Here is an 11,610-nt window from a genome sequence, read left to right as displayed (position 1 = left end):
TACTCAAGTAGTGAAAAATTCAAAATCAATTTGATGATTTCTTTTTGCAAGTTATTGGTCTGTGGCGGTTGAATGTGTTGGGGTGGGGTTGCTATATATATATATATATATATATATATTTTTTTTGTGTGTTTGATTTTGAATTTTTTTTAGGTGGGTTTGTTTTCATTTTGAATTTGCTGGGATAACCATAGTGTTTGTATTTGGAGTTGCTATTTTTTTATTTTTTGGATGTGAGCATGTTTGATTTTGAATTTTTTTTAGGTGGGTTTGTGTTTGACTTTCAATTTGCTGGGATAGCTATCTATAGTGTTTGTATTTTGTTTTGTTTTGTATCTTTTAATTTAATTTTAATTTAATTACAATCTTAATTGAATTTAAAAAAAAAAAAACTTATGGCGTTTGACAAACGCCACTATAGATCCTACACTTACAAGGGTCTATAGTGGCGTTTGTCAAACGCCACTATAGGTCTATTATAATTATAAAAGAAATTAAACCCAGCTGAAAAAAAAAATTTAAAAAAAAGTAAAAAAAAAGGTGCCTATAGCAGCGTTTGTACCATGGGGAACGCCATTATAGGTCGGACCTATAGTGGTGTTTTTGAAAACGCTACTATAGGCCGTTAAAAACGCTGCTATAGAGTACCTATAGTAGCGTTTATATAAAACGCCATTATAGGACTTGCTAAACGCAGCTATAGGGTACCTATAGTGGCGTTTATATAAAACGCCACTATAGGGTACCTATAGTGGCGTTTTTGACAAACGCCACTAAAAAAAACGCCACTATAGGCCAAGTTTTTTGTAGTGATGGTAGTGGGAGATGAAAAGATAAGGAAGGGAGAAAAGTTGGAAAAGTAGTAGGGAGATGAAAAGATAAGGGAGGGAGAAAGGTTGGTGAAGTGTAAATATTGAAAAAAAAATATTAAAAACAATTATTGGAAAATTGCAATTTACCTATAATTGTACTTGAAATAGCTCAATTTTCCTATAATTGGGAAGAAAAAAAAAAGATAATGATGTGAATGCTGATGTGACTCAACTGGCATGTAGTAACAATAAATGCTACGCTTCAACTTTTAGAAATATATAGATTAACCGAGGTCAAGCTATCTTAACCCAATACACTCATTTCTTGTTTTTTTAGTTCTTTTTTAATTCTTAGTAGCTTGATATACACACACAGTAGTTGTTAACAAAAAATAATAATAAGCTTTATGAAATATTAGTCAAGTCTAAATAATTTTCTCTAGATAAATCCAAAATAATGAATAAAAAATTTAGAATATTACTCACATTTGAACAAAAAATTATTTAAAAAATAGAATTTTTGATACACCTAACAAATTAAAAGAATAGAGTTAAGTAAAAAGGATTATTTAATTAAAGTTAAAAATATTAAATGTCTCAATTTTAATATCACTTTAACCCCAAAATCTTCCCTGGATCCTTCTTCTTCAATTTGTCAACTTCTTTGCTGTTTCTTTATTCGTTTTCTTAGCCGGCGTGAACCATGGTTATTCCTATCTCTCCTCTATTATTATTATTATTATTTTTTATTACTTCGTTTTTAATTGTTTTGTGGGCAAAGTGTAGGGGGCTTCTTAATTGGTGTGTGCATATCACATGAACTTTGACTTTACAAAAGCCGAGATTTTTTTTTTCTTGTACTTCAAAAGTTAAGGGGGGCAAACATTGTGTACTTTGTTACGACTTGTGATTGCAGTTGTTAGAAAGGAAAAACAATACCCACTGGACCACTTCCCATCACATGAAGTACAACCAGTTGAAAACTCTTATTCATTTATTTGGCAAACTTTTTTTTTTTTGAGAAAGTTTTATTTGGCAAACTGATTGTGTATATATATATATTTTAATTATCTTGTGTAATTGGCCACCCACTCACATGAGTTGTTGCGCATGGTTTTCCTTGTTTTTATGTGTCTATACTTGGCGTGCAATATTTATAATTTTATATTGTGCGTGGTAATATTTTCCCTATTTTGATGGATATTTCTATTTATAGATTATGTCATCTCTGGCTATAAATTCCTGTCCATCATAGGTCATAACACACAATACAACCTGTAAGCTTGCCCAAGATTCTCAGTCTCATATTCAAACCATTTTCTTGGCATGGCACTGGCACCACCCTCCTCTCTAGTGTTTAAAGTACAAAGGTGCAAACCAGAACTCGTTGCTCCTGCAAAGCCCACACCTTATGAATTCAAACAACTCTCCGATATGGATGACCAAGAGGGTCTTCGATTTCAAATCAACACCATACATTTCTATAAACATGATTCCTCAATATTGCAAGAGATTAGAGACCCAGTGAAAGTCATCAGAGAAGCACTTGCACAAACCCTAGTGTTTTACTACCCATTTGCTGGTAGGCTTAGGGAAGGACCTGGCCGAAAGCTTGTAGTAGAATGTACCGGTGAGGGTGTCATGTTTATTGAGGCCAACGCCGATATTACACTTGAACAGTTTGGTGACGTACTTCATCCTCCATTCCCATGCTTAGAGGAGCTCCTTTTTGATGTTCCCGGCTCTGGGGGCATCCTTCATTGCCCATTATTGCTCATTCAGGTTCATATACTGCGCCTCTAAAACAATAATTATATATATATATATATATATATATATATATATATAGACACACACTGTGTTTACATCTAAATTGATGTATCATTGGATGATTAAAGTAAGAAAATAAATACTGCAACTTATTAACTTTTCATTTTCTAGGTCATGATAAACTTTCGAAAACTTTATAATGAGAAACTTCACTTATATGTAAATACTAATCGCTAACCTATGCAACGCATGAGATAGTTAAATAAAAATTATAAGTATTTATTTTGCTTAAAAGTCTATGATTTGACTTAAAAAATGTATAATTTGAAAACGAATTGAAATAAGTAATTTTTTGTTCAATATAATGGTGTAGAAAAATTCTTTTTGTTTCATATCATTGGTTCCATATAACACATCCCGACATGAGCTATTCTATGGTGATGACTTCACACAATACTCAACTGCAATTAAATTTACTATTTACCACCAATCCAATCTATGTTATCTTGATAGCAGATCTACAAATTGCATTATCTTATCCTCCATCATTTAGAAGGTAACAGAAGTAATGATTCTATGTAGTGTATAAATTTTATTCTTTTACAGTATAAAATTATTAAAATAAAATCTAATGTTCTGGAAATTTTTTGAAATAGAATTTAAATTTATTAAAACTTAGTTAATAGAGTTTCTATTTTACCTAAAAGTGAACTATCACAATTAATGAGAATTTAAACATTTTTTTGCAAAGAGAAGATAATCATAGGCCCAATTTTTATTTTATAACATTGGATGTTACAATTAGATCCGTACCATGTGTAATATATTAGTCTATTATGATAGTTCCAAATAATATCCCAATACCTATCTATATGAGTTTTCTTTTTAATGTTGCCATAAAGGATGGAGTTTATAGAAGTCATTTATGATGTCATTTTAAAAAATATATGTAATTTCAAAAGTCTTTTAATTGTAAATTTTTTAATCATAAAATAAACTCTATCTAAACTTTAAAGGAAAGCATTTGGAATGAACATATCATTGATACCATATCATGATGGTTGCAAATAGCAATATTATTATTTGTGATTAATAACAATTTAAATACCAAGTTTAAACTACAATAACATATATATAGAAGACTCCAAATATTGGAACATACTTCTTCTGTCATTTTCATTATTCAGTCAAAACAATTTAACAATTTAAATACCGAGTTTAAACTACAATAACATATATACAAAAGACTCCAACTATTGGAACATACTTCTTCTACCATTTTCATTATTCAATCAAAACCAAAGTTTCAAAGATAATTCCAATTCAATTAAACCCAATTCATACATACACATGAACGTAAAGAATTCTAAAAATAAAAACAACAATATTCAAAAGCCTCTTCCTAATACAATCACTATTTATTTTTATTTTTTTTCAGATTATGCATTCTTTAGTTCTTTTTCCTTTTATGTTTCATCAAACTTTTTCTAATTGACCAAAATATCTCTCATATATGTTAACATTAAACCTAATAAGAAAACTTTGCATACCTTTTGTTTTGAAGGCACTCCAAGAAACAAAATCAATGCAAGAGATTGTACAGCAGAGTGGTGTCAAAAGCATAATCCAAAAGAAAAGAAAAGAAAGAAACTCTTTAAAATATAATATAGGATTGAAAAGCCAAGTTGCAATTGTAACAAATAATCCCTAAAAAAAACTATTTGTAATATAATATAGCGTTATGGATTCCTAATCAAATTTGGTTATATATATATATATATATCTATATGTTAGTTTTTAGACCGCTTAACACAATATGTTTAACCTAATATTAAGCCAAGCTGATTAACAAGTTTGTTAATTAGATCTAGGTTAAACCAATATGTATAAAACAAATATAAAGCGGAAAATAAAGAACACACGGATCTGATGACCCAGGAAAACCTAACAGGTAAAAAACTTGGGAAGGATTTAACCTAGTTATCCTTAAGGTAAAAATAGATCCACTATAAAAGAATTGAAGTTTGTACAATAAAACTTAGACCATTAACATCTTATTGCTAATTCAGGTAGAAAACTTACTACCATGATCACGTGACAGCTTCGAGTCTACGGACTACTTCTTTCTTTGATCTACAGCAACCACAAGTCTTTCTACTTGTGACTTTGAGACACCTCTCAAAGGTTTCAAATCTTCTTGAAAGTTCTTTATGCAGCAACTGAAGCAATCATCAAGTTTTTGATGTGAATTTTGATCTTGATAACTCTATGTGTGTGTATAAAGATAAACACCTCTCAAATCTCACCAAAGATTCAACACACAACTCAACAAAGACTCTAGAGAGATTTTAGGGTTTCCTTTATAAAAATGTTCTTAGGGTTTCCTTTATATACTAGAAGTAAAACACTTAACCCTACACGTTTATTGGGCTTGGGTTGGTTTAATAATTCTATAGAAAATTACTGATTTACGAGTTTCGATCGATTGAGTCTAATTTTCGATCGATTGAGCCTTGTAGATTTTGAATAGCAATTCCTGCAATTACTTGATACAAAGTTTACATCAAATCATACTTTGAGCAAGCCTAAACTAGACTTTATGTTTTGATCATGATTTTCCAACATAATACACATTGAAGTTCTAATACATTAGCTCCTAAAATCTTAGAACCTAACAATATATATATATATATATATTTAAAGGATGAATATGTTGGTAGAGTCCATTTGATATAAAATTTAAATCTTATTGAAATTAAAAACGATATATATTTGTTGAGTCTCATTTGATATAATTATAGAGTTTAAATCCCATTGAAATTAAAATTTCTAATCAATGTTAATATAAAAAAAAATGAAAAAAAGAAGAGAAAGAAAATGTGATCGACAGATATAAGGGAATATGATAGAATTTTTTTTTTTTTTTTTTTTAAAATGTCACCAACGTAGAAATTATAAAATTAGTGGAGATATATTCTGATTTTTGGGATAGATTTATATTAATGGAGTTATTATATAGTTTGTTAGGATTATCTAAAAATTTCTTGATTAGGTGATAATTTAGGTCTCCTTTAAGTATAGTGGTTATATGGTACCAAAAAACTAAATTTAAATTTTTTTTAAAAGAAATTTAATAAATTTTTTGCAATTTGGTGCTACAAAATTGAAAGAATTAAATCAAATTAAAAAAATATAAATAAAAAAATGTTGATGTAGAAAATTGTGGAGAGGTCAACCAAAAGTCAAAGGTTTCGGTTACATATATATATATATATATATATATAAATGAATCTTGGGATAGAAAATTATTGGTACCTTGTTCTTTTGTAGAAGGTCAACATAATTTTAATGTAATTGGTGACATATCTAAATGTTATGTAGTAAATTTATGAGTAATGCTACTTTTACAATATTTTTATAATAATTTTACAACAAATTTTAGATAATAAAGTTTTTATTGTTAAGTAAAAAAATTACATTAGTGGTGGGCCAAATTAGAACCACTAATAATTTGTTACTTAAGTTTTTTGTAAAATTATTATGAAAATATTATGAAAATATTGTGATATAGCATTACTCAAAATTTATATATCTCTCTATAGCATCACTCTTGATTATTAAATAAACCAGTAATCATTTTGCTTGGTGGAGATGGGTAGGTGACGCGTCTCAAGTGTGGTGGGTTCATCTTTGCCGTTCGCCTAAACCACACCATGAGTGATGCCGTTGGATTGGTGCAATTCATGATGGCCATGGGCAAGATGGCACGTGGTGCTTGTGCCCCCTCCATCTTACCCGTGTGGCAGAGACATCTCCTTCAAGCAAGAGATCCAACTCAAGTGACATGCACGCATCGTGAGTACGATGACATGGCCTCCACCGTTGCTGTCCCAATCCCACTCAACGATGACATGGCCCATCGTACCATTTTCTTCGGCTCAACAGAGGTCTCTGCCCTTCGGAGATTCATGCCACATCACCTGAAACAATGCTCCACCTTTGAGTTGCTCACCGCATGCCTTTGGCGTTGTCGTACCATAGCTCTCCAAACAAACCCCCAAGAAGAGGTTCGTTTGTTGTGCGTTGTCAATGCACGTGACAAAGTCAACCCTCCTTTACCCAACGGTTATTACGGCAACGTTTGTGTGTTTTGTGTGGCACTCACAACAGCAGGGAAGCTTTGTAAGAATCCATTGGGTTACGCTGTGGAATTGCTGAAGAAGGCAAAAAACAACATAACAGAGGAGTCCTTGCGGTCGGTGATTGATCTTATGATAATTAAGGGTCGGCCTCACTTCTATGTGGTGGGGTCGTATCTTGTGTCGGATGTGACACGTGCTGGATTTGGAGAGGTGGACTTTGGGTGGGGTAAACCATTTTATGGTGGGCCTGCAATGGGTGAGGGGCGGGTACCCGGAGTGGCCAGTTTCTATATTCCTAGTAAGAATAGTAAAGGAGAGAATGGGATAATAATGCCAATTTCCTTGCCAGTCCAAGCCATGGAAAGATTTGAAAACCAGTTGAATATATTGCTTGTTGAAGGACCAACTAGTCACTTATAAGAATTCACTGCTCAAGCTTTTGAACCAAATTTACTAAGAGTAGATATCTTAATTTGTTCATGTGTCTTGAGTTTAAATTTTATATCCATTAGTTTTTTTAGGGAATCAAGAAACTTTCATCCTAAAAAGGGTAGATTCTATTAATTTATGATGAGACTTGAATTAATGTCAACTAGGTCTAAGACATTTAAAAAATGAATGATTTGGTCCCTAAACTCAACTTACTCCCTATACATTATTAAGTTCGTTAGTTATTTTTCTCCTCTCTTAGTGACCAAATTGGATTAAAGGTTCAAATTGATCAATTTTGAAATGTTTTAGATCTGTTTGACATTAGCCCAAACCTAAAGGTCGGTTAATGGAATTTATTCTAATATTTAAATTTTTATTAGTTTTTATTGTTGATTAACTTGATAACTTGTGTGCAAAGACACGTGATAGCGAAAGCTGTTTACCAATGACTGTTGTGATGAGCTAGAGTATGAGATAGCCAGTGCGATAACTAAATGAAGATAAGCAACATGCACGTTGTGAGTTGAGTTCGAGAAGCTAAATGCGATGACTGAAATGAAAATATAGGCAATATGCATGTATTTGATGTTATGTATTACTGCATGCATATTTGAAGACTTTATTTTCATTTTTCTTCTCAGCTAAATCATATTCTTGAGGGGCGGTTATTTAACCATGTTTTTCCACTGGGAAGTTAATGTTGAAAATGTTTCACACTTTCATGTTGATAAATGTACGAAGAACGAAGTTAACACGCTTGGCAGTTAGGATCACAAGAGAACAGATGTTAGAAAATAAAATGTTTTGAACTTTTCATCCAGTTTAGACTGCTTCGTGAGTAGTTACTGGAATGATTGTCATGTGATAAGGATATTCTGCACCTCCAGATCACAAGGGATACCATAAAATTTGGGGAGTACTGTGCAATATGAAAGCTAGAAAATTTTTCTCTTACCTTTAAACCTGAGCTTAATTACTGGCAGAATTTAGCGAGGGCAAAAAAGAAAAAAATGATTGTATTCATTTAATGATCTGTATGGTCAAAAAGTGCAGAAATTAAGAGGACCTGTGACAAGAACTGCGTGGGTGCTTTAATACAGCTAAACTCTATTTCAGAAACATACACATAAAGCAGAACTCAAACGGTAATTACAACTGAAAAAAAAAAAAAATCATCAAAAAAACTTACCGGTTTTAGTTTGTCCCTAATACACTTCAATTCTACAAACTTTTTATTTGCTTCATTTTGACTTTTTAAGATTTGGATTAAATAATTAAATTCGTTAAAAAGTTTTTGAAGTTTGGATGAACCCTAACAAGTTCATTTAATCTAAACTTTGGAAAATCTAATGTGTTAGCAATATGAGTCCTAGTAAAACAGGGAAAATCAGCCATTTAACTTTCATTGGTGATTTTTTTAGCCAAAAGCCCTATTTTTGAAATATTTGGGTAAGTGGCTCTGTTTTGCACGCAACTCGACTTTGCTAAAATTTAGTTCCCTTTGCATCTTGAATTTTTTTTTTTTTTTTTTTAATTGAGTTCTATTGAGGTGGCAGTGGTTGATGTGGCTATCTTAAAAAAAAAAAATGCCAAGTGGAACTTGACTTTATCAAAGTTGAGTTATGTGTTATTTTTTCAAAAAGAGGAAAACGATTTTATTAAAATCAAGTTATTGAGTTCCATTTGTGCTTTTTTTTTTTCCAAAAAGAAAAAAAAAAAAGGCTACTCATTCCTTTTCGTGTTTGCACTTTTTCTTGTATTATTTTCAATTTCATAACTGATAACAACATTAATTACAATACAACATTACATTTTTTATTATCATTCTAATAATAATTTTTTTTAACCAGTTATTTGTTTCATTTTTTGGAGTGCAATTGTACACGTCCTACAAAAATTCATTAGTTAAATTCAAGTTTAATACCTAAAAACTGAAACATAGTATTTTGGTTTAATTTGGTCTATTTCGGTCTAATTTGGTCATTATAGTCTATTTGCTGTATTCGGTCCCCGTCGGTCCAATTAGGTTAACTTCGGTCAATTTCAATGTGGTCTTTTTGTACATTCGGTCCATTTGGTCTATTTGGTCCTAATTCGGTCAATTTTGGTGGGAAAAAACAGATTTTAGTTGAGAGTACTTTCAATCTCTTTCGAATATTAGCAAAGGCTCTAATTTTTTTTTTTTTTTTTAGTGTTTTCAATCTCTTTCGAATAGTAGCAAAGGCTCTAATTTTTTTTTTTTTTTTTTATTTTAGTATTTTATACATTGGAAGGAAAGCATGTGATATATCATATATGTCAGGAATATAAGGTCCTTTTTTTTTCCTATTCATATGTCATTTTTAATGTTAGGATTATGTAGAAAATGGAGATATTATTTCTACTGAATTAAGATTAAATCTAAAGTTATCCCCATATATGACAAACACAGATTCTATTACGTACTAACCATACATAACATGTTTATGTACATGATATACATTACATATACCACCCTCTTTTATCATCACGTTCCAGTGATTTTGCACAAGTAGCAAAGAGCCGGCAAAAGATGAAAACTAGAATCATGTGTATTGCATATGCATGGTATATAGTACTCGTAAAACATGAATTCAAGTAATTGCCTAATGCATATCAGCATATGCACATCATGTCTTCCAGAGATATATGTTTATATAAGTCACAAGGAAGAAATTATAAATTTGGACATCGGACCGCCATCTGATTGGTCTTGTAAGATACTATTCAGCTCCTTCACAAATCTTTCCATGGCTGGGGTTGGTAAGCACACAGGCACCATAATCCCATGCTCTCCTTTACTATTCATTGCTTCAATGTAAAATGTAGTTGCACTAGTATTTCGGATTTCAGAAATCTTAGCTAGTCCACCGTAGACTGCTGTTCCCCACCCATAGTCCGCATCTCTTAACCCCACCCGTGCGGTGTTTGACACAACGAAGGATTTCACAATGGCGGTACGAGGTCGGCCTTTAGTCACCACCAAATATATAAATGATCGAACGTACTCATCAGTGAAATTAGCTTTTGCCTTCCAAACTAATTCCAATGCATACTCTAAAGGGTTCTCACAAAGCTTTCCAACTGTTGTTACAACCAGTGAGATTGCATATGCATTGCCATAATACCCTCTTGGTAATGGAGGGTTCAATATGGCTCGCACCCTATTCATAAATATCAAGCGCACTTGGTCTTCTGGGTTTGGTGAAAGTGCTATGGTACGACATCGCCACAAGAACGCAGTTAGTACCTCAAATGTGGAATATTTAAGCAAGTGGTGAGGTATCTTTTTACGAATAGCAGATACTTGGGTCGATCCAAAGAAGAAAGAGCAACAGGCTAGTTCATGAAGAGGGTTGATGATCAAGCTCTGAGGCTCAACCAATTCATCAAATTCGTGATGTGTGCATGTCACCTGTGGTGGGTTCCTAGCATTGAGAAGTTCCATTTGCCACAAAGGTGGGATTGAAGGTGCACATGCTCCTCGTGCAATCTCACCTAAGGCATTCATGAATAGAGCTAAGCCTAGAGCATCACTCATGAGATGGTTGAGGCGTAGGGCAAAGGTAAATCCACCACACCTTAGTCGGGTCACCTGCCAAATATCACAATTAAAAACATTGGTGCTTGTACATTAAATAGAAACATTTTCGGCAGTAAAGAATACATTGGTTGTCTGATTATTCTAATTTCACATATGTTAGGAGAGTTATGCATCTCCCATATGTTGGTGCGACCAGCGATTAGTATGCCTAATCTCATTCATTTCAATGAGATTAGGCATACTAATCTAGCTCAAATTTTGACTGATCTGGTCAAGATATTGCTAGATCAGAGAGAGAGAGAGAGAGAGAGAGAGAGAGAGAGAGAGAGAGAGAGAGAGAGAGAGAGAGAGAGAGAGAGAGAGAGAGAGAGAGAGAGAGAGAGAGAGAGAGAGAGAGAAGAGAGAGAGAGAGAGAGAGAGAGAGAGAGAATGGCAATTACCGGTGAGATTTGTCAGTCGGTTCGGTTTTCATCGGATTTCAAACCTCTAACCTGCCATTCAACCCACTCACATCAATTGGTGATGCTAGAGATCCGCTACGGACTGCCTTTCTACTTGGATCAAGTTGGTTCTAGTCGAGTGGCACTAAGTTGGAAAAGTTAGTCAGGGCTTGGTTTGCTCTGGATAGCCTTAATCGAGGCCATTTGTTAATGTCATTGGGAAAGATTACAATTTCTCTTTTACTTTTCTTTTGAACTAGACGTTAATAATTTAATTTGGATTAGAAAAAAATAAAAAATAAAAAAGAAGACCTAGACCTTCTATTGAAAGGGAAATTATTGTGTAATCCCGGAATACAAGGTCAATATGCTGACCTTGTACTCCCAGCCAATAAAAACACGCCAACGCATAATAAATTGCTTACCTTAGCGGAACTGCCAGCGCATCATAA

At 32.7% G+C, this 11,610-nt stretch overlaps 2 protein-coding genes across 2 annotated transcripts; one reads left to right on the top strand and one right to left on the bottom strand.

The window, feature by feature from the left end:
• The first annotated feature begins 2,081 nt into the window (after positions 1 to 2,081).
• On the top strand, positions 2,082 to 7,184 carry LOC111989464 (benzyl alcohol O-benzoyltransferase). The gene is made up of 2 exons (XM_024021243.2): positions 2,082 to 2,594; positions 6,242 to 7,184. The coding sequence occupies exons 1-2, from the start codon at positions 2,139 to 2,141 to the stop codon at positions 7,142 to 7,144; spliced, it is 1,359 nt and encodes a 452-aa protein (XP_023877011.2). The 5' UTR covers positions 2,082 to 2,138; the 3' UTR covers positions 7,145 to 7,184.
• Positions 7,185 to 9,806: 2,622 nt separating this feature from the next.
• LOC112009114 (benzyl alcohol O-benzoyltransferase) lies at positions 9,807 to 11,190 on the bottom strand. Its single transcript, XM_065764186.1, has 2 exons — positions 11,159 to 11,190; positions 9,807 to 10,800 (listed from the first exon to the last, which is right to left on the bottom strand). Exons 1-2 carry the CDS (start codon positions 11,188 to 11,190, stop codon positions 9,837 to 9,839), a joined length of 996 nt encoding a protein of 331 aa, XP_065620258.1. The 3' UTR covers positions 9,807 to 9,836.
• Positions 11,191 to 11,610: the final 420 nt, after the last annotated feature.

Source organism: Quercus suber, unplaced genomic scaffold, assembly GCF_002906115.3.
Source record: "Quercus suber isolate HL8 unplaced genomic scaffold, Cork oak 2.0 scaffold_544, whole genome shotgun sequence".
NCBI lineage: Eukaryota > Viridiplantae > Streptophyta > Magnoliopsida > Fagales > Fagaceae > Quercus > Quercus suber.
This window is presented reverse-complemented; position numbering and strand designations above follow the sequence as displayed.

Bases quoted from the DNA above. Each gene is read 5' to 3' on its own strand.
- LOC111989464 (XM_024021243.2), top strand. From the start codon at position 2,139: ATGGCACTGGCACCACCCTCCTCTCTAGTGTTTAAAGTACAAAGGTGC. The intron at 2,595-6,241 runs GTTCATATACTG...GGAGATGGGTAG, and splicing joins GCCCATTATTGCTCATTCAG to GTGACGCGTCTCAAGTGTGG.
- LOC112009114 (XM_065764186.1), bottom strand. From the start codon at position 11,190: ATGAAAACCGAACCGACTGACAAATCTCACCG. The intron at 10,801-11,158 runs GTAATTGCCATT...TTAATGTACAAG, and splicing joins CCGACTGACAAATCTCACCG to CACCAATGTTTTTAATTGTG.